This window comes from Astyanax mexicanus, chromosome 3 (assembly GCF_023375975.1).
Source record: "Astyanax mexicanus isolate ESR-SI-001 chromosome 3, AstMex3_surface, whole genome shotgun sequence".
NCBI classification, from domain to species: domain Eukaryota; kingdom Metazoa; phylum Chordata; class Actinopteri; order Characiformes; family Acestrorhamphidae; genus Astyanax; species Astyanax mexicanus.
The window spans coordinates 34,842,540-34,868,721 of record NC_064410.1 but is presented as its reverse complement, the minus strand read 5'-3'; the positions used below and the strand labels follow the sequence as shown (position 1 = coordinate 34,868,721).

Genomic DNA, 26,182 nt, shown 5'->3' with positions numbered 1-26,182 from the left:
TTTCATGGGAAAATATTGAAAACATTGGAATACTTTGAAAAACAAGTACTGTAAAACCAGTGCAGCACATTTTCAGTAATGCTTATATAAACATCTAAATATAAATTTTTTTCCGCACAACTACTTTCGTCCTCCTGAAAGTAATAACACACAGTTACTCACTATTCACTGTTCACTATTACTGCTGCTTTTCTCACTCTCCACCCACTGCCTAACATCAACACAGTCACCGTCTCTCAGTTTACTTTCTTTTGGCAGGAACAGTGATGATGTATTAGACTTGTGAGTAAAGTATGCACATACTGTATTTAAATCATGTACTTTCAGTTTAGTATTATATTCAAAACCCTTGATTCTCCAAAAAAAACTAATATTTCTGAAATTAAGCATTTTGTTAGAGATCAGAATATTAATTTATGTCATGAAATACCACATGTCACCTTGCTTGTTAGTGTATGGTATTAAACAGCACTGAAATTGCTGGACATTTCTTAAATGTTTAAATAAAATGTGACTGAAGTCAAACTAAAGTTTTTATTTTAAATGAATGTTAATGTAATATCATATGCATTCCAACTCATGTTTATTGGGCATTGTAGAAGGTAAACGGACCAATAGAAATTGTTGCCGGCTGATGTAAAACAGATGCCGGTTATGATGAACATTTTGTACTGGATGTACAATCAGGGGAATAGGGGAATATATTTATAACTGTGGTTATATGTGTGTGTTAGTCCTTATCCCAATGGTGTGTGTAACCTGGAGACGTTCCCTGGGGGGGTGTGATGCTGGTGAGACGCCCTGTTACCTGACACCTGGACCTTTGTTTTGTTGGTGTGGCAACAGAGAACCAGGTGAGGACAGGTGCCGTGCGTCACAGAGCCACTAGGACGAGAAAGAGAGAGAGCGAGAGAGAGCGAGAGAGAGAGAGAGAGAAACATAAAGAAAAGTATGCAATGTAGGAAGGAAACAGTTTGGAATTAGAGAGGAGTACCTCAACTTTACCATTACTGGACCAGCAAGGAGCTTCTCTAAGAAACACACACAGATACACACACTCTCACTAGATGTGTGCTATGATGCACTTCTAGGGATGCAAATATAAAAAGACCACACCCTGCTTCTTATCTTCGCCACCATATTTTCAAAGAAGCACTGCAGACATGAAGAACGGCAAGAAATCATTTATAGGTAAGAAGATTTCTCATTCCATTTATTTTGGGTTTAACAATGTTTTATAATGTTCATTGATTTTGTTTTAAATTTGCTTTTATCAAATTAAACACTGCATTCAGTAATGTGGTGCTCCTACTGATTTTAACAAAGCAACACAAAGTTAAAATACAGCATTTGTTTGGGAAAAAAAAACAGTACAGCTCTTAAAAATTTGAAATTTGAATTTGAAAACCTCTGGAATATAATCAAGATAAAAAGAAATAATCACAAGCCATCAAGCCAAGCTGAACTGCTTGGATTGTGGCACCAGGAGTGGCATAAAGTTATCCAAAAGCAGTGTGAAAGACTGGTGGAGGAAAACATGTCAAAATGAAAACTGAGATAAAAAAACAGGGTTATTGCACCAAATATTGATTTCTGAACTCTTATGAACTCTTATGTATATGAATTTGTTTTCTTTGCATTATTTGAGGTCTGAAAGCTCTGCATCTTTTTTGCTATTATTTCAGCCATTTCTCATTTTCTGCAAATAAATGCTCTAAATAACAATATTTTACTTGGAATTTGGGAGAAATGTTGTTCACAGTTTATAGAATAAAACAAGAATGTTCATTTGACTCAAACATATACCTATAACTAGAAAAATCATAGAAACTGGTCTCTTATTTTTCTTCAGAGCTGTATATCTGAATAGGATTGCGTATTCCATTAATCATATATTAACCCTTCATTCTAATAAAATGAGGTGTGTTTTTTATTTAAGTAGGGTAATGTAAAGGAGAAAAACGCAGTAATGCATCTAATCTAGGCCAGTTGCATAACCCAGCACTGGGTCACTTACTCGCACAACACATAAAAGGTTAAACTGAATCAGCATCACTGGGTTACGCTGCATTTTACTCTGAACTGGATGATCCTAGTAGAACATTTAAACTGGAATGTTCTTACCAAGCCTGAGAATCCAAGAATCCAAGATGGCTGCATTGTTAATTAACAGTGGGGAAAAGCAGTAGCATTATACAGTTTATTAGCTCTTCTGTTGGTGTCTAATTTATGTCTAATCAGTTGTAAACACAGTATTAAACAACTTCTACCTGTGGACATGTTTTATAGTGTTTGGATCATCAAAATACTGTTGGTATTTCTAGCAATGCTAACCTGAGACAATGTTAAAAATGAATACACTTATCAGAATATTTAACTAGAATGTCTTTAACTTGGGTGATGGTGATGGAGTTGTAAAGTCATTAAATTATTTGTGTAATTTAATTTATAAAATCTAATGTGCACGGATTTTGGATTGTTCGTGTGGAAATAGTAGGCAAAGTTATGACATTAAACAGTGTACATTCTGGTCTAAATCATGCCATAGTAACAGTGCAGATGAACTCTACAATGCAAGCAGCATGACAACTTTATTTCATCATCTAAAGCAACATAATCCAGTGCAGTTTGTTAAGTTTACCCCAGAGACTGATATTGTTTAAGGATTGTTATTTAATCAAAAATGTTAAGAAAAAACTGGCTCTCATCAGGACTGCCCCAGGGAAGAAAGACCAAAAGTTACCTCTGTTGCACAGGATAAGTTAATCAAAGTTACCAGCCTCAGAAACCGCAAGTTACACCCAGATAAGGGTCCAGTTTAATGCCTCACAGAGCATTTTGGTTTGTTTTCCTTCATTGTCTGAATGACTTCAGTATTAATTTACAATGTAGGAAAAAAAAAAGAAAAACAATGAATGAGAAAGTGTGTCCAGATTTTTAACTACCACTGTATGGTATGCAGTCTTAAATATGACAATTAATATCGATAGTGTGACATTATACTTTTTTCACTTTTTTCAGAGTTTTTTAGTCATTTTATGTAATTAGCTGCTTGCAATTCAGCTATTGACTCAAAGTAGATACTTGCATTACAAACCACAATAACAGCTTAGAGTTTAGAACACAGAAGGAAAATGAAGATGCTGCAATTCCTTCAGTGTAAAAGGAGGAGAGGGAATGAATAATGGATGCAGGGTTGCGCAACAGACGTAAGAGAAACTTACAGGCTGCATAGAAAATGCAATGCTCTGAAAGATTAGAAGAGAGGAGAAAGCAGGCGAGAGTTAATCTATATTCAGAATAACTACAAAGAAGAAAACTCAACCTGTAACGTCCAGCAGGAAACTGCCAGCATTTTCTATTTCAATCTGTACAGCATACTCTCAGTTATTATTGTTGTGGTTTTTCATTGAAATGCCTGGTATCCACTGGCATGAGTAGAACCTATGGGCAGCTGTTTGATATTTATTATTCATGAGCTCTTCTCTGTTTTGCGATGAGGGAATTATAACAGTATTAACTTCAGTTTTTTAATCTGTTTTTAGAAAATGATTTTAACGTAATTATGCTTTGAAGCCACAGATTAGCCTGTTCTGCCTGAGCACAATCCTTTTATTCATCCCTCCATCCTTTAACCATTCATTCATAACCCCACACATAATCCAGTTTAGTCTGATCCAATAGTCTCATTTCACCTGAATGAGCAAAAGCCCACTGCTCTCTCTTTCTCTTTACCCTGCTTTCCTCCATTCTTTTATCTCTTATCTTTGTTGCTTTCATCCCTTTTTCATCTTTCTCTTGGTTACTCTCTCTCTTTCTCTATCTATAGATTTTTTTCCTTATCTCTTTCTCTTCTTCTTTCTCTATTTTCTTTATTTCCCCTCTCTCTTTCCACAATTACTGGCTGCAATTAAGATAGGCTGCATTCTTGGCTGCTACCTCATTGAAGGTTGTTTCATAGTAAAGGACACTTCATTTACAGTCAAGTAATAGAATATATTTCTTTTAAGACACAATTGATGCACTGATGAGCTATTAGTTACCCACAATTCTCTGTATAGGAAAAAAGGACAAACACCAAAACACAAATTGGTCAGAATGGCAGAATATGAAGCCCCTGCAGCAGATTTTGCTTTAAAATGTTTTTAAAAAGTTTTAAAGCTTTTATTTATTTCTGGTAAGAAATTAAGTAGCGCACAAATTTGGCACCACAATGTCTTTATTGGATGTTTGAAACTGACGTCACCATAAAGCCTCGCTATACTGTTATATATGTGTGACCAACAGGCTGCTGAGAAGGAGTCTTCAATAGACTGTCCTATCAAGGACCTGTCTTTCCCTAACTGAACCTAGGCTCTGGAAAACAGCTTTTCTCAGCTAAATTCATTCTTTCTTATTAGCTTTATTTCTTACAATCTCTCCGGTGGGCATGGTGTATCGCTATCATGGCAGAAAACACAGGTTCGCCACTTACTGAAATAAACCTAGACAGACATCAAGACGTTAATTGCTATCTTGCCAGTGAATTATTAGCACAGCCACATGCCCTGCTCTACATACATAGACAGACAGCAGTGCACAAACCCATAGCACATGCCTTTTAGCAGCTATGCAAACTTTACTGTATTTTTCACCCTATAAGGCACACGTAAAATCCTTTAATTTTCTCAAAAATCATCAGTGCACCTTATGTATGAATTTTACCAGTTAGGTTGTATGGAGCAGTAAACCCACTCCGCTAAAGTGCAGCTTTATACAGGAGTTTCAGTTTAGTTCTCCAGCTGTATTAGCATTAGCCGCTAACCTTGCTAAGCATTAGATCTTTGGCCGTTCAGATGTGATAATTATCAGCCTTTAGCCTGCTGCTAACTCCGGCTAGCACTGCTGGAGCAGCATTAGCATTATCTGCTAGTGGTAAGCCGCTAATTCTAATAGCTTCAGTGGGAATCTGGAAATCTAAGTTTACTGTTAATCAACAGAAGCGCTTTACTCACACAAATAAACAGAGAGAAATCTGTGTAGATTAACATCCAGCTCTCATTTGACTTGTCTGACTCTTCTGTTTTTTTAATAATTACAGTTTTGTTTACTTAACTTAGCTTAGCTTTAAAGATCTCGCCACCCAGTAGTGAGACATGCTGAATTAGAAGGAAAACATGGCGACATTCTGTTCCTTACTAGAGTCACATAAAATGCGCCTTATAGTCCGGTGTACCTTACATATAAAAATAGACCAGAAAATAGACATTTATTGATAGTGCCCCTAATCCTGTGTGCCTTATAATGCGAAAAATACAGTACATCAACAATAATGATGAGTGTGAATGAGCCGCTCAGTTTCCACTCCTGAGAAGCGTTAGACACATCCAGGTAGCTGCACCCCTAAAATAGCAATCTGCCAAAGTCAGAGCACACCTGGCTCTTAAAATGAATGGCAAGTGAAAAATGTGGGCTTTCATAGTTACTACTATTGTGAGGTTAGATAAGCTACAGAACTAAGAAAAATCCAATTTGTACCAGTAAAAACTGCTTTAATGAGTTACTAAGTTGACTAAGTTACTTTTTTGGTTCTAAACTGCTACTGCTAATTAAATTTAGACAGGCTGGACACAACAATGATGAATTTTCTAACATGCATGTGTACTTTTTAGAAACAAAAGGATATTTATGACAATAAGTGGACTGATAAAACAAAAACAAAGCAACCAAAATGGAATATGTCTCTTCATGCCATGCTGACACACAGTGAGCGTTAAGAACCTTTTTAAAGACCACAGCTGTTTATTGCTGATGCAGTTAGAAAGTCCTCTGCTCTCTGTTTATGACCTGTCTGAACTGAACCAGGTCAGCCAGTCTGAACACTGGGAGCAGAGCGCTGCTGAGGATTTGAGTATGTAATCTTAACTCAGACTCTAATGCCTGTCTAATTCCCATTCATGTCTGTCACCCTAATGTAGTATGATGAGGAAAAATGCCACAGAACTTGTTTTGATTGTGTGTAGCTTTGTCTTGGATGAACTTCTAACTACACTGACATTACAAACTTTACAGGATAGCAGCGTCTAGATTGATTATGAAGAGCTGATCCTCAAAGGATGACTTGGAAATGCCCACACCTGTATAAGTTGTGAGGTGTTATCTTGTAAGTGAGGTTGTACACTGGCCGGTGTGCTCATGTCAAGGCCAAATACTGGAGGCCCTTCATGCATATCTTTTTCTTTAGCTTTCTCATTAGTTGGCATAAGACGTGACAGTTTTAGTTGAACTCTCGCTTCTTATAAAAAAATATAGAAATCTTCCAAAAAGTCAACATTACGAAGTGGCCGGACTATTAATATTTTAATGAGCATTGCAAGCAGGACTCAAAGTAGATATATAAAATAAATTATGCATTAACACAAAAAAATCTAAAATTACAATAAAATGATTGTCTTAAAAAAACATTATCATTAATATGTATAAAAGAATAATGTAGAAATAAACTTTGTCACACAAAACAGTTTTGAGTGACCCATATCCTACAGAGTTTATAAACCATAAATTGTCATAATTCAGTTTTGCACTTATTCATGCTTTTCAATTGCTTTAACACTGCCATTTTACTCTCTGAAATAAACTGGCTGTTTCAGTTATTGTGTCAATAGGGCTGTTAACCTGTATTGTGCCTCATCCAAAAAGCATTGAAACACTCCTTATAACTTCAGTGTGAGTGGGTGGGGCTAAACTGCTGTAGATTTAATAGGTATATGCATAAAAAAAGAGTTTCTAATAATGAACAAATGGGCTGTTTTTTGTCCTGATTTCATACACTGGATCAAATAAACTATCCAAAACATTTATCATTTATTTATTCTCATAATATATCCAGAATAAGAGCTTCAGTTCTTGTTATCTGGATCAGTGAGGGTGGAAAAGAGGTGATATTTTTTTGGGTCAGGGATCTATTTGTTTATTTTCTTAGCCGTCCAGGGTGCCCCTCACCAAACATCAAACTAGTATCAGTACAGTACGTGTCTAACTTTTCATTGTCAAAATTATCATCCATACATTCAGAAATATGTTAATCTCAAAAAGTAATTATTATTGTAATGAAACTGTGCTGAGTCACAGTCTGTGAGTGAACTGCATTCTTCTGAAAGGTCAGATTTTGCGGGGGTGCAGATCAGCATGCTGGAGGCAGTGAGTGGGACGTAGAGAAGGCGATGAGTGTCCACTAAACTCCCACAGACGCACTCGTCCAGCTTTACCACAGTCACACACACACAGCTCAGCTCATACACAGCTCATACAACAATCTGTATTTAACAACACAGAGAAAGAATAGAAACACTGCCCGTCAGATGTAGAGACCCTTAGCATCCTATGTTTAGTGCTGATAAAAAAACAGCTCTATTTTAGTGTTTTGAGTCTATTGATCTACAACATTAATTTTGCCTGATCAACAGCATGATTGTATTTTTCCAAACTGTTTTTAAAAGCTCAGACCAGAGAGATTTTGGCACAAGAAATGCAATAAGAAATGTATTTAGCTAGATTTTTTTTAAACATTCATAACTTTAACCATTACTTAAAACTAAACTTTACTCTAACTTTAACTGTAGATTAAACAAATTTTAGTTAACAACTAGAGAATTGTAGATTATCTATAGGGCACAACTGAAATTGTCTGTACCACTTTAAAATAAGGCTCCTTTATAAAGGGTTTATAAATAGGTTACAAAGCAGTTTATTAATGGTTAATAATTAGGTTATAAACCATTAATAAGCAGTTAAAACACATAAATAGAAATGGAAACAGTGGCCTGTTGTTTGCCAAACAGTGATTCAAAATTCATTTATACTGTTAAACCTCAGATCTTACTAGATGCCTATCTTACTTTTTCTTTTCCATCAGTCAGCATTAACATATCTGTTAATAATTTTATTCATTTAACTATAATAACATATTAAATGACTAAAAGGACTTTTTATATGATTTTAATACATATGTTAAATTTCTTTTTCACTGTTTTTCTTTCTATTTGTGTTGTAAGTGCTTATTTATGTTTTAAAAGTATTTACAACCAAATTAATAACCATTAATAAAATAAAGGAGCCTTATTTTAAAATGCTACCGATTTTTTTCAAATGTGTTTTTTTTAAACATTGATTCAATGCCTCAAACATGTTTTATATCCTTAAAAAGACTAAACAAATGAGACATAATAGCTCAAAATGATGCTGACTGAATGTCTTAAAATAAAAGGTAATATTTGAAAACAGTGAGATTGATTCTTTTGGATATTTACAAAATTTCTCAATAAAAGTCTATGCTCATAGAATATGGACTTACTATCTCAAAATAGCAATATATGATCTTTTAAATACATAACGTATTTTATTATTTAAAAATAATTAAATGTTCCAAAATACTGAATAATGTTCTTCATTTAAAACATCATTTGTTAGAATACGCATTCTTTTGGAATATTGACAAAATCTCTCAATAATATAACTTATTTTCTTAAAAATAGTGGGAATTTCCTGAATAGTGTTATTGCTAAAATACTAAATACTAAAATATTGAGCACATACTCTAGGAAAATTGACTTAATTTCCAAAAACATGACATTAATGCTCCTTAAATTAACCATGATATTTTAGAATAGTGACTTATGCACTTGAAATATTAACTCAATTTCTCACTACCAACTTAATAAATCAAATATCAGCAAAAATGTACTTAATTTCTCAATAATGAAATTCTCTTAAGACAAAGCGATGGGAAAACATTCCTATTTTGAAAGACTGTAAAAATAAGTGTATATTTTTATACCCTGCTGCTAGAAACACAAATGATAGTTCCCCCCGACCTGGTGGAAATAAAATCTCACATCATAACAAGAGGATTAAATTAACAGCCGTTAGCTTCACTCCTCGCCAGCACTGTTACTAATGCAGTCACTAATATATTTACAGGAGTGGGATTGATTTCCTCTATACTAATTTGACTGAAGGTTAACATATTCGGTTACTGCAAACTGACAAATTCAACATGATCATCTGTAGTTTAGAATTCTGAAAAGCTTAAGAAACACAGAGACAGAGAGAGAGAGGTATGACAAAGATCATTCATACAGAGTGTATAAAATAACCATTATAAAGACCCTATAGGTCTCCATACATGGGGTGTTAAGGGGTAAAAGTGTGTATGAGTTGGTGTAAAAGTGGTTGATTGTTTTTGTGAGTTGTTGGGCCGGGGATTTAGGGACCCTCCCCTGAGGCCGGGGATCACTGGGGAAATCCTGCTGATGAAACCCCCCCCAGGTCTCTGCAGCAGCACAGAGTGTGTGTGGGTGGGTGGGTTTGTGGGTATATGTGTGTGATATCAGGCTGGAGGGTGAGTATGACTCACTCTATCCTGCCATCTCACACACACACACACACACACACACTCTGCAGTGTGGCAGAAGGGAACCCGACCCACAGACACACTGCACTGACTGTGTTATGCAAATGTGCCAAAGACGACCGTCACTTAGCAACAGCTCGAAAACCCGGCGGAAGTGTCCGGAAGTCAGACTGTGACGCCAGATTCACCCTCTGAGACAAACCCGGCTCTACCACCTGCCTGCCTGGCACAGAGAGAGAGAGAGAGAGAGAGAGAGAGAGAGAGAGAGAGATGTAATGTAATGTAATAACAGATGAAGCTGTCCAGACATTTGGCACACGCACACACACACACACACACACATTTATGTGTGTCACAGAAGACACCAAAATCTCAGGTTTGCTAAGAGACTCCAGCAGATCCAGAGCTATCCTCTGATCACACTGCTATTACCTTACAACACTGATACACACACAGCCCACCCCAACAGCTTTAACAGAACAGTCCAGAAGAATATTCATCCAGCCCATTCATTTAAAGCGACAGAGGTGGAAAGTAACTAATTACATTTACTCACATTACTGTAATTGAGTAGATTTTATGAGTAATTTGTAATTTTTAAAGTAGTTTTTAAAATAGGTAATTTACATTTTGACACAAGTAATTTACTTCACTACATTGGAAAATTCCCCATTACTGAGTTAAAAATTAAATGCTGGGGGAAAAAAACTAATTGTTTAAATAAAAAAGAATTGAGTTTTGTTCTCCATGGCAGCGCAGCTGAACTTCTCCATGTAGTGTTTGTTATGGTTAGCGGGAAAGACACTGTGTAAATCAGCTGTGCTGGGGGAACCGGTGTTCTGTCGAGTTATGCTACCCATCGACATGCGCTGACCAACATGTTTTTGTAAGGTTTCATGTTTTTCATAATAATTCCTTACGTTTGTATTGGGAACGTTAACCAATCTGCTTAGATGTTAAAAAATCATGTACATAGCAGTTAAAGCATAGCAACGGCAAGATAAAAATAATAATGAACTGTAAAACTATAAAAATACGGTTTATAGTCACCTATATGACCATAACCTTTTAACTTTTTAACATTAAAGAAAAAAATGGATCATAGAAACCTATGCCACTTGTTCTATAAAATGTTTTTTATGGGGTGGTCTGAGCAAATACTGCCTGAAAGGTCCAAATTATTGAATTTAATAATTATTTAATTCATGATTTGTACTTTTTTACATCAAATAATTAAAAGTAACTATGTAACTTTTACTTAAAGTACATTTTAAATTGAGTACTTTTTTTTACTTTTACTCGAGTAGATTTTTAGATGGGTACTTTTACTTTTACTTGAGTAGAATTTTAGCAATTACAATTGTTTAGTACTTTTTCACCTCTGATTAAACCGAAATTAGAAGCATTTCTGAGTGGAGAAGGGACAACATATTGTGTTTAATGGTACCAGGGTACTGGAACAACCGTCTCTGCTAAGCCTAATATATTCATTCTAAAAACTGGGTTGTGGCTGAGCGCGCTCTCTCTTTCTGACTGGACATAACCTGGAATCAGAGCGGATGAATCCGATTCGAGGTTATGTCCAGTCAGAAAGAGAGAGCGCGCTCAGCCACAACCCATTTTTTAGAATGAATATATTAGGCTTAGCAGAGACGGACTCTAAATCCCAAAACTTACAGACATCAGCTTTAAAAGACAAACTAATAGGCCTATAACATCATAATTAATGTAGATAATTAAGGTTCACTCACATTTATAATCATATAACCAAAACATATTTGAAACATTTCTGTTCATATCAATTCATTTCTGATTTTAAACGAATTCTGTACCATCAAAAATGCCAAATATTTGGGCACCTTTGTCACAGTAAATAATTAATAATAGAGTAGAAGATAAACTGATCTCATTAAAAGATACAGAAGTTAAAGGTGAAGCATTCTATTAATGTATTTATAATTATTAAGGCATATTATTTTTAGTCCACTTTGTGATCCATGTCTGACGTTTTGCCCACTTTCATACAATCCTTTGACCTAAGTAGGTTTAAAAACCTGTACCTGTAGGTTTAAAAAGTCCAGTGCACACAAGACTGCTCAGAAATCACACGGAACAAAAAGCCTTTATAAGGAAGAATAGGTGAAAAAACACAAAAACCCAAACAAGAGTTTAAAGAACTGAAAAAGCTTGCTACAAAACAAAATTAACAAGCTGTGATACCGATCAGTACCGATCATGTGTATGAAGCGTCTATTTGGAAAATGTGAGAGATTTCTTGCTTACACTATCTCAGAGATAAACAACGGTGATTGAAGCTCTGGGGAAATTTTGCTCTGCTACAGTAGGAGTGTCTCTCTCTGCTCAGCCATGAAGCCTCTATTATGTAAAACGAGGCTAGAATAGAAGTCAGCGCGTGAAGGAACTTTCCTGGTCACCTGACTCTCGAGAATGATGAGGAGACTCTTCCCGGTTGTGCCTTTTGGCCTCCTGACTCTGAAGGCTTCATGCGATTGGACTCAGGCTTAGAGCATGTAGCTCATTAGCTCAGCTGATACGACGTGCCCAGATCCTGCTCTTGTGTAACACATCTTCTCAGAGCTCATTGTCTGAGATCAGCTCAGCACCACTGCTATCAGATAACTCTGATGACAAGGCATTTTATGAACCCCCTCTGTTCAATGCAGGGTTCAGGCAAATTAAGTTAGCATTAGCAATGCTATATTTTAGCTATGTTCCTTGCTTTTTTTCATGCTTACAACAGTGAATCATATTGTGTCAGAAATCACATAAACTAATCAATTAGAGATTACACAGTTTGAAGTGAGTTTGCAATGATTTATGTTTGCAGTTAGCACCATTTCTTAGCGTCATTTCTGTTTTTCCTAAGCAACACTAACTTCGCAGCTCCAGTTAAAACTAAATAAGCCCAAACAAAACACATACACAAACATAATTCTCGAATAAAACATTTATTTACATTTACAATACATTTTACAATTCTGTTTAACATTAAAAGTTCCCCTTATCGCTAACCAGCAGAGCAACCATTTCACATAGCCCACCTAAATCCCACATGGCAGTAGATCAATACAAAAATAAAAACAGATATTATTTCCATTACATATAAAGTACAATTCTGATGACCCATGTCCAAAACACATAAGCTGCTGTAAATGTATTTTTGGGAATATTTGCTTAGTTGTAATAGTGTATAAACTAACCCCACAGTGTGGAGACTGTAACTAGTCACTGTAAGTCATTTGTCTATTTGAAAAAGGAAGATTTAAACAACATAGAAGGCATTACTGTGACAAAACAGTACAGTACAGAAATTGATTGTAATCTGATGTTGCTACTTTACCCTGTGTTAGATCTTGCCCCAATATTACCCCTAAGAATTTCTATATTTTTTAAGAGATCAACTATTCCTATATTTCTATCTATGGTTTTCTATGTATTTAAATATGTTTCTCAAGAGATGCACTAATCATTCTAGCAATTAAGATTAGAAATTAGAAAAAAATAAATATGAATTATGTAATTTAAATTCATCCAGCTTCAAAAATAATAAAATAACAAGAATGTTGGATAATATAGACCATCCAGTAAATTTGTAAATTTCCCGGCTATCATATTTCTTTATCTTATCTTTGACCACTGTCACCATAGTAACACTGAGCAGTTATAGACCAGTGGGCAGTGGACAGCTAAAATGATTATGACACAGTTATATAACTTACAGGGTCAGTGGACCACATCTGTAGCTGCGGACAGGGCGACTGCGAGAGGCCTGATGGGGCGCGTAACATCAGCTTACGTAAGCTACTGCTGAGTAGCGTCCTCATGACCTTGGCCTGAAAGTGTTTAATCAGTGAAAACTTCAGAAATCTTAAGCGGATTTAACGCTGGACTCTCACATAGGCCGGGTTCATTACTGCTGGATCTGTATAATCCCAGACACTCTGTACAGCTAGATGTATGATGTACGATGAGTTGGGGTTATTGTGTGCAACTGACTCTAATATGTAGTGGGGCAAAAAAACACATAAAAACCGCTTAATTCTGATGACTAGGATTTTTCTCTTTGAAAGGTCACAGTGGTGAAAAATCTGTCATTTTGATATTGGGGGCACACAGCGACAAATACTGGATATTTATTTTAGTATTATGTTGTAGGGAGAGACGGTTAGATGTACAAATACTATTAGTATTTGGCATTATTAGAAGTGAAAAATGTGTTTTAGTACAAGTTATGTGCATTCTGGATTCATACTCTTCACGTGTTCAGGGAGATCCACTCTTCTTTTTTCACTTTTTTGCTTCTAAAATAGCTGTCCGTGTCATTGACTTATGAGGTGACTCCAAGCAGCGTGCGCTGTGATAACCCACTTTCACTTTAATACAACGTAGGCCAGTTAAACTACACCAATGTAAACCAAATAATACAGTATGCCTACAATACTGTAAGTAAATATATATATATATATATATATATATATATATATATATATATATATATATATATATATATATATCAAATAATTTTGGTGAGGGTCAGATAATTTTTATCTAGTTATACCGCTATACAATATAACAAAGTCTAAGCATTTAATATACAGACAATGGTGAACAGTAACAAAGTAAATGTAATTAATTACTGTACTTAAGTAGCTTTTTCATGTATCTGTATCTACTTAAGTAATTCAACTTTTGCATTTTAAAATTTCAAATATTGAATTTTACACCGTGTAGAATCTGTTGTTAATTTAAACTAATAAACTAATAAATATATAGCAAAGTATTTAATCATCTTAATCATATAAAAGCCAATCAGGATACAGTTCTCACTTTGCATGGTTCAATTTCAGTGCAACATCATAGTGATGTAATATATGATATATAGTAAAGCCATTTTAAAATTATTTTTAGCCTCATTATTTTACATTATGGAAATTGATTGCCTTTAGTGTTTTGTGTTACTTAGCACAGTTAGCGGCTAATGCTAATACTGCCTTAGTGCTCCTGTATAAAGCTATGGAGTGAATTTTGTGACAAAAGTTTTACGTAAAAAAATAAAATCCACAATCAAAATTTTAAGAATCAAAAGTAAAACATGTATGTTGCAAATTCAAAAGAGAAAAAATATATATCAAATATATATATTTAAATATACTTGGTTATTTTATTATTCTTTGCACTTATTTGAAAATTATTTTAGTTTGGATTTTGCCAGTCTTTGCTTTCATTTTTGGATTTTTTTGGATTTTCTGTGGATTTTTGTGGATTTTGCTGCTAAAGACTTTTGCTTCTGGAATCTCTCCTTTGCTTCTGCTTCATTTTTTTGGTTCTGATTTTTGGCACACTTTTCACGGGTGGGCGGGGCTTAGAAGAAGGCGTTCCCTTTTAATCTCTATTGGTCACCTACCCTGAACCCTCGTCTGAGACAGACCACGCCCACCCCGCCAGCTTCAAGCGCTCTTCCAAACATGGCAGAGCGAACGGGGTTCAGCTCACAGCAGCACCAGCAGGTACTTTTCCAATTAAATTTCATACAGACGTTATGTTTAAAGTTATATTTATTTTTTAAGTAAGTGTTTAACTCTATTAAGATGCTCATGTTAGCGGGGTGTGCTAAATATCCATGCTTAAATTATACTAGTTAGTTAGTGAACACTAACCTACCTAGTCAGTGAGTTAGCTAGTTTACCTAGGTCATCTGGTCAGTGAGTTAGTGGGTTAGCTAAGCTAGTTAGGTTACCTAGTCAGTGAGTTAGCTAGTTAACCTTAACCAGCACTTACTTGGCTTTACCCTGGGGCATAATAACTAGCTTAGCTAACCCACTAGCTCACTGACTAGGTAACCTAACTAGCTTAGCTAACCCACTAACTCACTGACCAGATGACCTAGGTTAAGTAGCTAGCTAACTCACTGACCAGATGACCTAGGTTAAGTAGCTAGCTAACTCGCTGACCAGATAACTTAGGTTAACTAGCTAACTCACTGACTAGGTAACCTAACTAGCTTAGCTAACCCACTAACTCACTGACCAGATGACCTAGGGAAACTAGCTAACTCACTGACTAGATAGGTTAGTGTTCACTAACTAACTAGTATAATTTAAGCATGGATATTTAGCACACCCCGCTAACATGAGCATCTTAATAGAGTTAAACACTTACTTAAAAAAGAATATAACATTAAACATAACGTCTGTATGAAATTTAATTGGAAAAGTACCTGCTGGTGCTGCTGTGAGCTGAACCCCGTTCGCTCTGCCATGTTTGGAAGAGCGCTTGAAGCTGGCGGGGTGGGCGTGGTCTGTCTCAGACGAGGGTTCAGGGTAGGTGACCAATAGAGATTAAAGGGGAACGCCTTCTTCTAAGCCCCGCCCACCCGTGAAAAGTGTGCCAAAAATCAGAACCAAAAAAATGAAGCAGAAGCAAAGCAGAGATTCCAGAAGCAAAAGTCTTTAGCAGCAAAATCCACAAAAATCCACAGAAAATCCAAAAAAATCCAAAAATGAAAACAAAGACTGGCAAAATCCAAACTAAAATAATTTTCAAATAAGTGCAAAGAATAATAAAATAACCAAGTATATTTAAATATATATATTTGATATATATTTTTTCTCTTTTGAATTTGCAACATACATGTTTTACTTTTGATTCTTAAAATTTTGATTGTGGATTTTATTTTTTTACGTAAAACTTTTGGCACAAAATTCACTCCATATAAAGCCGCACTTCAGCGGAGTAGCTTTACTGCTCCTTACAACCTGACTGGTAAAATACATATATAAGGCACACCAGATTCTGGCAATGATTTTAAATGTGCCTTACAGTGTGACAAATATGATAAATTTGGTATGCTTATAAATAAAGCCATTTTTTGATGCCCAAAAAGCACAGTATTCTGAGAATGGCCTTATGTTCGCCAAATTACCAACCATAAACAGTATAAACTATGCCATGTCTGTATAAACTTACCACACCACAATACACTGAGTTTTAGTTTAATTAAATACATATAGTAGAATTGGGGGATGAATTTACGCATTTTTCTGCATGTGTTCAGCTCTGTTTAGCCTATAGGGCTAACTTGCACCTGTAACTAAGTTACCACCACTACGCCAGATCTTTACATATATTGTCTTCTGTGATGTCACCAAGGTTTTTGCATGACAGCAATAATATAATGTAATATCTGGCCAGTGCAGTGTCAGATTTGTGTGTCTGCTTCGAAATTTCTCACGGAGGTAAATCTCAATAGAAATGTATAGAATTTTGCTCACAAAAATCTGCCAACAGAAGTACAGTATGATTCCTGCTTTTAAGACAATTGGTGATTTAATATTGCATCCCAAAGTGGCAGTTTGGAGATTAAAGTTGTGTTTAAAGAGTGATAATACTATGTGTATGGGTAATACTGCACTGTAAGTCCGGATAAGTTGAATTTACTTTAAAAATTGAGGAAACCGGTTGCCTTAAAAAGTTAAGTAATAGGAAATGAAATCTTAAATTAGCATAACTTATAGCATCAAGTTAAACTGGAAGTTGATTTATTTGTAAGGTAGCCCAGGGGGAATCACTACACACTGATGGTGAGTGTTAGTCAGAAACTGTTGGACACACTCAGTATGCAAATAGATTGTGACAGAAGCCAATGGAAAAGAAGCTGTTAATGGCAACAGACTAAACTCAGTTATTACAAGTTGGTTCATCTCAAATATCTCAGTTTGAATAGAACAGTATATGTGCACACAAATGTTCAACTAACTCAAAAAGAAATATCCAACTCAATTTAGAAATATCCAATTTTATATAAAACAGACTTAAATCATTTGGGTTCAAACAACATATGGGTTTACAGTGTGGACACCAGAAAGAGTGAATCATATAATATTAAAGATCATTGTTCTGGTTTTGCAGTGTAGCCACTAGATCACTACATCTAAATTTAGTGCATGCTCAGCGGAAAGATTTTATTTGATAGTAGGGAGACTAACATTGGCAGGAAACACCCTACATTACAAGAATTTACACATAAAATATGTAAACAATTCTAAATATATATTCATAAAAATATATAATAATATTATTACCATAAATAAGAGCCTGGTTTTAAAAAATGCCATTAAGGACAAAAGCTTATACCACAGTGGCCTATAGCACTTCATACAGTTCATCTTTATCGTCATACATATGTCTGCCATGTTCTTGTGCCATGTTCTTGTGAAGTGATGTGTGCAGGTGTGATGGCTGACAAATAATTACTGCACTAAAGTATAGATAACAAAAATATTCTAGGCAACAAAGTATTTGTAATTCCCTACTTGACACCTCTGGCAACATCTTAGCGACCATATTTATTAGCAGCCACTTAACAAACCCTTAACAAGCATCTAGAAACACAACACCTGGCATATCAACCACCTGGAATACCCTAGCTTCATATGGGAACCAGTTGAGCTGTGCAACCATCCTGTGTTCCCTTTCCTGTGTTTGTGTGTACGTACCGCAATGATTTTATTAGTTATGGGTCACATAATAACCAAATAAAATAAAAGCCCATATTAACACCTCTCTCTCGCTAGTTTTCTCTCTCTCTTGATTATAAATCTACAGCTTGTATATTAGACTCTATCCTGCTGCTGCTGTAGTATTCGTTGCACTGTTACAGGCAGCTCATTCATATAGCCGATCAGATCTGCTCGTTTTAAACGGATTATCTCACTCACGCGCGCTCGCTCGCCCGGTTCATTTGCGCTCATGGTGCCGAGAAGCTGCCGCTGCCGCCGCGCTGCGCCCCCTACAGGCAGAGCGAGGGTGGGCGGCCTGTGTGACGTCAAGGGTACCACCGTTGCCTCGCTACTGCTCGTGACGCAACGGCCTCGCCTCCAAAAAAAAGCAGCAAAAAAACCCACGGACCACGTGTTCCGTATAAAAACAGCAGCAGCGCGCGGAGGCAGCAGGAGACAGAGACAGGAGGCAGTGGGGAAGCGCGCGGTGTAGTTGTTCCTACAGCAGTTATAGACGCGGGTCTTACTGGATTTTACTGAAGAGCGGGTTTATCATAATGAACATGGCTGTGACAGAGGCTCGCTGCGATCTGACTTACTGCAGGATGAGGGGCATCGTTTCTGTCCTCACCGGTATGTAGAATCAGTTTCTGAGAAATTAAAAAATTAACTGTAATTCTGTTTAATTCTGTCATGCTGTAATGATACAATATATAATAAAATGTAATTAATGTAATGTAAACAAAAAATTAAGTAATGTAAACAAAAAACAAAGATGGAAAAAGATTTGAAAAGAGATTTATTAATTGAATAGTTATTTACATGTACCTAGTAATACTAGTGTGTTTAGAATAAATAAGGGATCCATATTTCTATAGTTGCTGACAATAATGTAAAATCTGTAATGTTATATTTTCTGGCGGACAGAGAGACACAAACAGAGAGAGAGGAGCTCACTCATTCAGACAGCTTTCAATGGAGTCCCATTGATTTGCACTAGACTGATTGACAATATTGATCCACTCACGTTAAGCTGTCAAGTTCATGGCATCCTGTATTAATTGTGTTTGGTTAGCTGGTTGTTCTGTATCCCATCTCTGCAGTACATATGTGATTTGATGTTTGAACACATTGAAAAAAAAACATCATCTTATAATCTTATGTTTTTTTATATCTGTCTCTATACATTTATATATATAGAAAGAGTGTGTGTATGTATGTATTTATGTGTGGTTTCCTTTGTGAACAGTGTATTCTAATGTATATTGAGGTGACTGGTACATTGTTATGTCAGGGTGGTACAGTGTTGGGGGCACAGTGGTCGCTGTGAATGTCACAGCAGAAAGGAATTTCCTCAGTGTTGCATAACCCAGACATAAACTGGTATAAATACACATCAAAGGGGATTCTCACGCTCTGAAATGATCTTAGCTTATATAACTAGGAAGGAAAACATCTTATAAAAATGTGTTTGGGTTTTTAGTGTATTCCTCAATCTGCTCATTTGCTCAAGTAGGGTTTCTATAAGGACCTCCTCCTGTGGCTCCCCCACTGACGTAAATGCCCCTCTCTCTCTCTCTATTTTATCCACAGCTTTCATCAAAGAGAGGAAGATGGGCTTAAATGACTTCATTCAGAAACTGGTCTCCAGCCCGCATATCTGCCAACAGTAAGTAGCTTATTTCCTGCATCCGGTTTCAATGCAAATGCAAACATGCATTCAAAATACCTGTTATCAACACACAGTGTGCAAATACTGATAGAATCAGCCAGCAGATAACATATGGCCTCGGATGAAGGTTTCAACTGGCACACTGGAAAATTCCCAGTCATCCATTTATTCATTCATCCCAGCTTCTTAGAGTGACCTAATGAGTCTATTTGTACAACTGAACCCAGGTCAGTGTATTGCTGCCCAGTAATCCAATTAAGGTGCATGTAACTGTACCAGAGTGAGGCTGTATAGTCCATGAATAGCCTAATCTCTTGTCTTACGCCACAAAGCTCACACCAGAATAGTACCTGCTTCGTAGCCAGCCATCAGCCCAGCCTCCGCCGCCGCCTCCTGGGCTCAGTAAGCATGTTAAAGTACATCCCTCTTGTCCCCTAGACGAGGATAACCGTCTAATTGCATTACGCGTGAATAGAGACCAGCTCAATTGGTCTCGGTGTCGGCCATGTAGGTTACCCCAGTGGAAAATTCCCCACCACCTCATCTGTCACCTCCAGATGGCAGATTTCTTTCTCTGGGAGAATATTCCAGATTCATCCAAGACCCTTAAGTGTACACAGCTGAGTTATATTCCAAGAAATACAAACTTGGGAACAATCCCAACAAATACTCAAATAACAAACTGTAGGCTGTAAACTTCCTAAACCTTCTTAAATCTGCATAAGGCCTGCTAATGTACACTAGCAAAGTGTAGACAAATGTTATTTTTTTTAATGAAACGGAACATCTTTTTAAAAATCAACATCCTTTTAAAAATGCACCTTCTAAATACTGCCATCTACTTGTACTCAAAGGCATAGCATTGTCTAAACTTCTCTATTCACTTTAGTTCTCAGGTCGGATCCTTTCTGAAGATCGACGAGAACCAGAATGAAGAACTGGGGAGAGAGCAGGTATGCATGATTTTTTTTTTTATAGAAGCAAATCTTCATATTAGTGGAATTTCATGCGTTACGTTATGACTGAATAAACAATTAAATAATTTCTTTCTTCTTGATCCAGTTTTGCCTGACCAACCCCAGAAGCTCTCTAGCAGAGGAAACTCAGTAAGTGGCCAAACTACATTCTATAATCTGCATTCACTTTCATTTAATTTATACACCCAGTATATATATGTTATCAGCTTTCAGCTGGCTTACAGACTGTATTATATTTGTTTGTCCAACAGGATAAAGCCGTGTGACTTCGATTACCTGAAGATCATTGGCAAGGGTAGTTTTGGAAAGGTGAGCCAAATATGTTCAATATGTATAATAATAAGGGCTTTAATGGAGAAATTATGAAAAGTATTTACCGAATTGAGATTCATCACTGAAATCTTCTCTCTCTTCAGGTTCTGCTGGCCAGACACAAGGAGACTGAGCAGTACTATGCTGTGAAGGTGCTACAGAAGAAAATTATTCTAAAGAAAAAGGAGGTGAGAACTTTTAATGTGAAGAATACTGTCAGGAAATTCAAGAATAAAATGTATAAATGTTTAATAAAAACTTTTATTAATTTATTATCTCTCCTTCTAGCAAAAGCATATCATGGCTGAGCGTAGTGTGCTGATGAAGAACATCAAACACCCATTCCTGGTGGGTCTACATTACTCCTTCCAGACCACCGACAAGCTCTACTTTGTGCTGGACTACGTCAACGGAGGCGAGGTAAATTTCATACACTGGCAGTTAAAACACACCACTAGCTGTGGAAGCTTTTACATTTTCTTGAAATTAAAAAATAAAATCCACTACATACATTACAGCATTATATGAAATGCATTATCATATAGATAGTTTACAGTGTAAATCTCTTCTTTTGCAGTTATTCTACCACCTCCAGCGTGAGAGGGTTTTCCTGGAGCCCAGGGCCAGGTTTTATGCTGCTGAAATTGCCAGTGCTCTCGGCTACCTCCACTCGCTCCACATTGTTTACAGGTACGCTCTCATGCTCATGGTAGCAGACAGACTGGCCTGGCCCAGATTTCTTTGAGGTCAAATTAGGTGTCTGTGTAGCAGCTTTGGCATCTGACTCTGTGCTATTCCCACAGAGACCTCAAGCCAGAGAACATCCTGCTGGACTCCCAGGGCCACATTGTGTTGACCGATTTTGGCCTGTGCAAGGAGGGGCTGGAACCCAATGGGACAACAACAACTTTCTGTGGAACACCTGAGGTAAGATAATGCAGCTAATGTTTATGATAATTTAATCTTCTTTCGATTAGAAAGAAATTCTAAAACAATTTTTACTACATGACTCAAATGTTGGTACATATTTGCCTAATTTTGAATATTTATTTTTTCACAGTATTTGGCACCAGAGGTCCTGCAGAAACAAGCCTACGACCGCACAGTGGACTGGTGGTGCCTTGGATCGGTCCTTTATGAGATGCTCTATGGATTGGTAAGTAAATCACAATGCAAATAACAAGCTGCCAAATGCAACTGAACGTAGTGTCACTGTTTTTAACCAGGCTAAACTCTAAACAAGTTCCTCTCTCTCTCTCTTTTCTCTATAGCCTCCTTTCTACAGTCGCAACACTGCTGAGATGTACAACAACATCCTCCACAAGTCTCTGGTGCTGAAACCAAACGTCTCTAACGCTGGACGTGAGCTGCTGGAGGGTCTGCTGCAGAAGGACCGGACCAAGAGGCTGGGAGTGAAGGACGATTTTGTAAGTGTTTAATTCACACTATGTGAGCGTATATATCAAATATTTCACTACAGTGTACAAGGACTGACTTACGTTTGCTTGTCTGTAGCTGGAACTGAAGTACCACACCTTCTTCTCACCCATCAACTGGGACGACTTGATGGCCAGAAAGATCAGCCCTCCTTTCGTCCCCTCAGTGGTAAGAAACATTTTGATTCTAATACAGTTCTTTAGAAAGGGACTCATGATTAATATTTCAAATTTGATTCATTATTCGCATTCTGTTGCTGATACTATGCTGAATTATTTAAAAAAAACACAAGATATTTAAATGTGAATCAGGAAAGAACTTGCATAGTAGTGATATATATATATATATATATATTAGAAAATAAATGTACACCAGTTGTTTTTTTGATAGAATTATTTATTTTTGCAAAAAGGAAGTGAATATTTTGATATACATTACGTCACAATAGCAAAAACATATTAAGAGTTTTCTATCATGAATTTATCATTTTGGAGAAGATAGCAAACATAATATTTTAACATTATAAAACCAGCTCATTCAAACTGCGTTCACATCACATTATTTTTCATACATTTCATTTTTACATTTTTATAAATGGGTATGTATATATTCATACTGCATGTGTAACACAAGTTACTTTTATGAAATTGCAGACTGGTCCCACCGACCTTCGGCACTTTGACCCTGAGTTCACCCACCTGCCCGTGTCCACCTCCCTGTTCAACACTGACAACCTGCACGTGACCAGCAGTGTCCGAGAGGCAGCCGGCGCCTTCCCTGGCTTTTCCTATGGACCTCCAGCTGATCTTGCCTTCCAGTAGCCATACTCTCTTCTTCCGTGCTCACACACACCAACAAACGCACACCACACACACTTCCCCATTCCGGACTACAAGCTGCGAGAGAGATATGACGGCTGCTTCTTCAGCGCAATAAGAGGGACCATGAAGGAGGAGACTACTGTTTGTTTTTGATTTGTTTTGTTTTTTGTTAATATGTTTGGATTGTTGGCATTATCTGCTGTTTGGAGCACATGTACTGTATGAGGAAGGAGGATTCGTTTGCTGTGGACTTCTGTGATCATCCACACGGGTTTTATGGATATCCACAGGACTTACATCTTCATATCTTGGACTTAAACCAGAAGCAGATGCTGAGCGTGCCAAGTTTGTGTCGGGGACTCCTACATTCTCTGACTGCTGTACGACTGGACTGAGCTCTATGACTACGGATGGAAAGCTAGGAAGTGCCTGAACATTTAAAGAATGAAAATAGTAATAATAATAATAACTAACGACGAGGCTTTTGGCCACATGGCCCTGTAATGATGGCACCAGCTACTGGGCAAGATGCCTTTCTGACTTTACCTGGGTAGGGGTGGGAGGGATGGAGGGGTTTGCATATGATCAAACCTTTTGAGACATTTCTGACAAACGTTTAAGACTAGACGTCAAATGAATGGTACTCTCTCTTACTTTTTTTTTTGCATTATTGCACACAGGGGATAAAAAGGATCAAGAAAAGTACGGCTTACATGACTGACGTCTTACAGGCTCTCTAAATGACAAGCGTCATCTTTGCTAATCAGCTGTGTTTCAGCATTGTGGCGCGCAGCATGTTTGGACCCACGCATGTGTTAATACCTACAAAGCAGATTTTTCCAAACTGCATCCACCAACTGCTTTGAGATAAATGCTCAAAATGAAGACGAATTAAGATAATTTAAAAAAATTGCTGCATTTTGCTTCCCTTAATATATCAGATTTCTTCCATTATCAGAATTAGATGTGGTTGAGGTAGACCGTAGACCATCACAGTAGAATAAGTAGATCTTCTTCTGAACACCCCGAATGGAGCTTTGTGTCTTACACGTACTTTCTTCTCCTGTCTTTCTCCAAAGCCAGCACTTTTATACTGTGTTACTGTATGTGTGATAGGTCACTTTGCTTGTTCATAGAAATATATATTATCACTTTATCATTAAACAGAGAATGGGCTGTATATTTTGTACCAGTAATACCATTTACATATTATTATTATTATTATTATCGTTTTAGCACGGTTGTCTGATGCCCCGTACTCAAAACAGTGTGGGTCATATACAGCTCTTCTAGGTACCGGCACAAAAAAAAGTACTGTGAATATTTTCATTCGCACTGTGTGCCTGTCCAGCTAATTTATGCATTTCGTCATCCTTCTGCATGAGAGTTTGTGTGTGCGTATGAGGCTGTGTGTGAGATTTTCCACATTTCCCTATTTTACTTGTATGACTTTCCATTTGGACAGAGACTACTGTGCAATGAAACACTGAACAATAAACTTGAGATGTAGGCGGTGACTACTTTACAGATTAGGCAATACTACATTATGGTCGATAAAGCATAAATATTTTAAATTAAATAGACAATTCCTTTCATTAGATATACCACCATAGACAGCAAAGGCATGTGCGTTTTATGTTTATCATCGGACCAATGCTAGTATTTACTATTCACTTTAGAAAGGTAACGCAATACAGTTCAAGTTTATTTTCTTCCATATTTGGAAGTTTTGACTTTATTTTATACTTTTTTCATGTATATTTATTTACATGCCATACTGTACTATACAGTTGATCCATGTATGAAATCCCTAGAACTATGAAATATTTAATTGTTATCTTTATAAAAAATGTTCAATAAATTCTTTAACAAACACCCTGGTCTGGGTGAATAAACAGGTGTGTTCCTGTCCTTTCTTGGCAAACTTCTACTGGGATCATTCACACACAGAAGGTCTGGCCTGCTTGCAGATATATAACCATGAACATGTCAGTCAAACTCTCCTCCTGAAGAGGATGCTGAACAGTTTCCTATATATTTGGATGATATGACCCTAATATATCACATTATTTTTGCAATAGATATATTCTTTAAAATGTTTTTTGTCAGGAATATACTACTGCAACAAAATATAAAAATATATATTTATGTATGTACAGCTTCACAGCAGAAACAATTGTAACAATTTGTAAACCTTTGCCTATTTGTTTGTCTGTGGTGCACTAAATCTTGCATTGACAGTATTTTGACTTGTGACAAAATGCATCCATAGTGGCAGATCCTTAAAAAGTGCTTTTCAAATACTATTTAATGGATAATAGTGATTCTATTCAGTTTTTGCTGCATATCATCAAATTAACACGATTCATATCACTCTATGTAAGAATATGTATTCTATGTAAGAATACATATTCTTACATAGAGTGATATAAATCCTGTTAATTGAATTATGTGCAGCAAAAACTGAATTGGGTTAGTTGGGTTAGTGTTTTTTAAGCACTGATGAGATCCTTGATATGAATATTTAAAGCATATTGTCGATACAATTAAAAAATGTATCACAATATGACAATATATTTAACTGTTTATATTAACAACACTTTGATAAGAAGGAACCAGGTATGTAAAAATTCACATGGAAAAGTCAGTTTTCTAGACCAAGATATTGGATCCTATAGTAGTGAATCACCATTGCCACTACAATTTAGCCCAAGATTAGGTAAATATAAATATTAAAATAAATATTTTAGTGGCATTCATGTACAATACTCTCATAAATAAATATTTATGTCATGATTTAAAGGCAGAATTAGTCCATTTTAAAAGATTTAATGATATGACAAATTATTAAATCAACCTTTAAATTAAACCAGATTTTAGTTGTTTTTTATTAGGTGCAGGGTTATAAGTAATTTCTGAAAAGTTTCTCTGAATAAACACTGTGCACTAGGTGGCGGTGTTGTCTGTATCGTTTGTGTTTTTTTGTGAGAAGAAGAAAAGAAAAGCATAAACACAATTTTCCTAACTAACATAAGCACATTTCTTAGTTTCTG

General features: G+C 36.4%; 1 protein-coding gene across 2 annotated transcripts; it reads left to right on the top strand.

Annotated features, from left to right (window-relative positions):
* The first annotated feature begins 945 nt into the window (after window positions 1–945).
* Window positions 946–25,024, top strand: si:ch211-195b13.1 (STKc_SGK domain-containing protein). Of its 2 annotated transcripts, none has more exons than XM_007254735.4 (13): window positions 946–1,191; window positions 19,504–19,579; window positions 20,472–20,535; window positions 20,645–20,688; window positions 20,811–20,868; window positions 20,976–21,059; window positions 21,160–21,291; window positions 21,449–21,561; window positions 21,675–21,798; window positions 21,932–22,027; window positions 22,143–22,298; window positions 22,387–22,476; window positions 22,962–25,024. In XM_007254735.4, exons 1-13 carry the CDS (start codon window positions 1,164–1,166, stop codon window positions 23,127–23,129), a joined length of 1,233 nt encoding a protein of 410 aa, XP_007254797.1. In that variant the 5' UTR covers window positions 946–1,163; the 3' UTR covers window positions 23,130–25,024. The 2 variants fall into 2 exon arrangements, with proteins under 2 accessions (XP_007254797.1, XP_007254796.1); XM_007254734.4 differs by lacking the exon at window positions 946–1,191 and adding an exon at window positions 18,351–18,543.
* The last annotated feature ends 1,158 nt before the right edge of the window (window positions 25,025–26,182 follow it).

What these genes read in the sequence shown, in the direction of transcription:
- si:ch211-195b13.1 (XM_007254734.4), top strand. Translation starts at nt 18,468, where the DNA reads ATGAACATGGCTGTGACAGAGGCTCGCTGCGATCTGACTTACTGCAGG. An exon ending in TGGGAGTGAAGGACGATTTT is followed by an intron (nt 22,299 to 22,386) that starts GTAAGTGTTTAA and finishes GCTTGTCTGTAG; the next exon opens with CTGGAACTGAAGTACCACAC. An exon ending in CTCCTTTCGTCCCCTCAGTG is followed by an intron (nt 22,477 to 22,961) that starts GTAAGAAACATT and finishes ATGAAATTGCAG; the next exon opens with ACTGGTCCCACCGACCTTCG.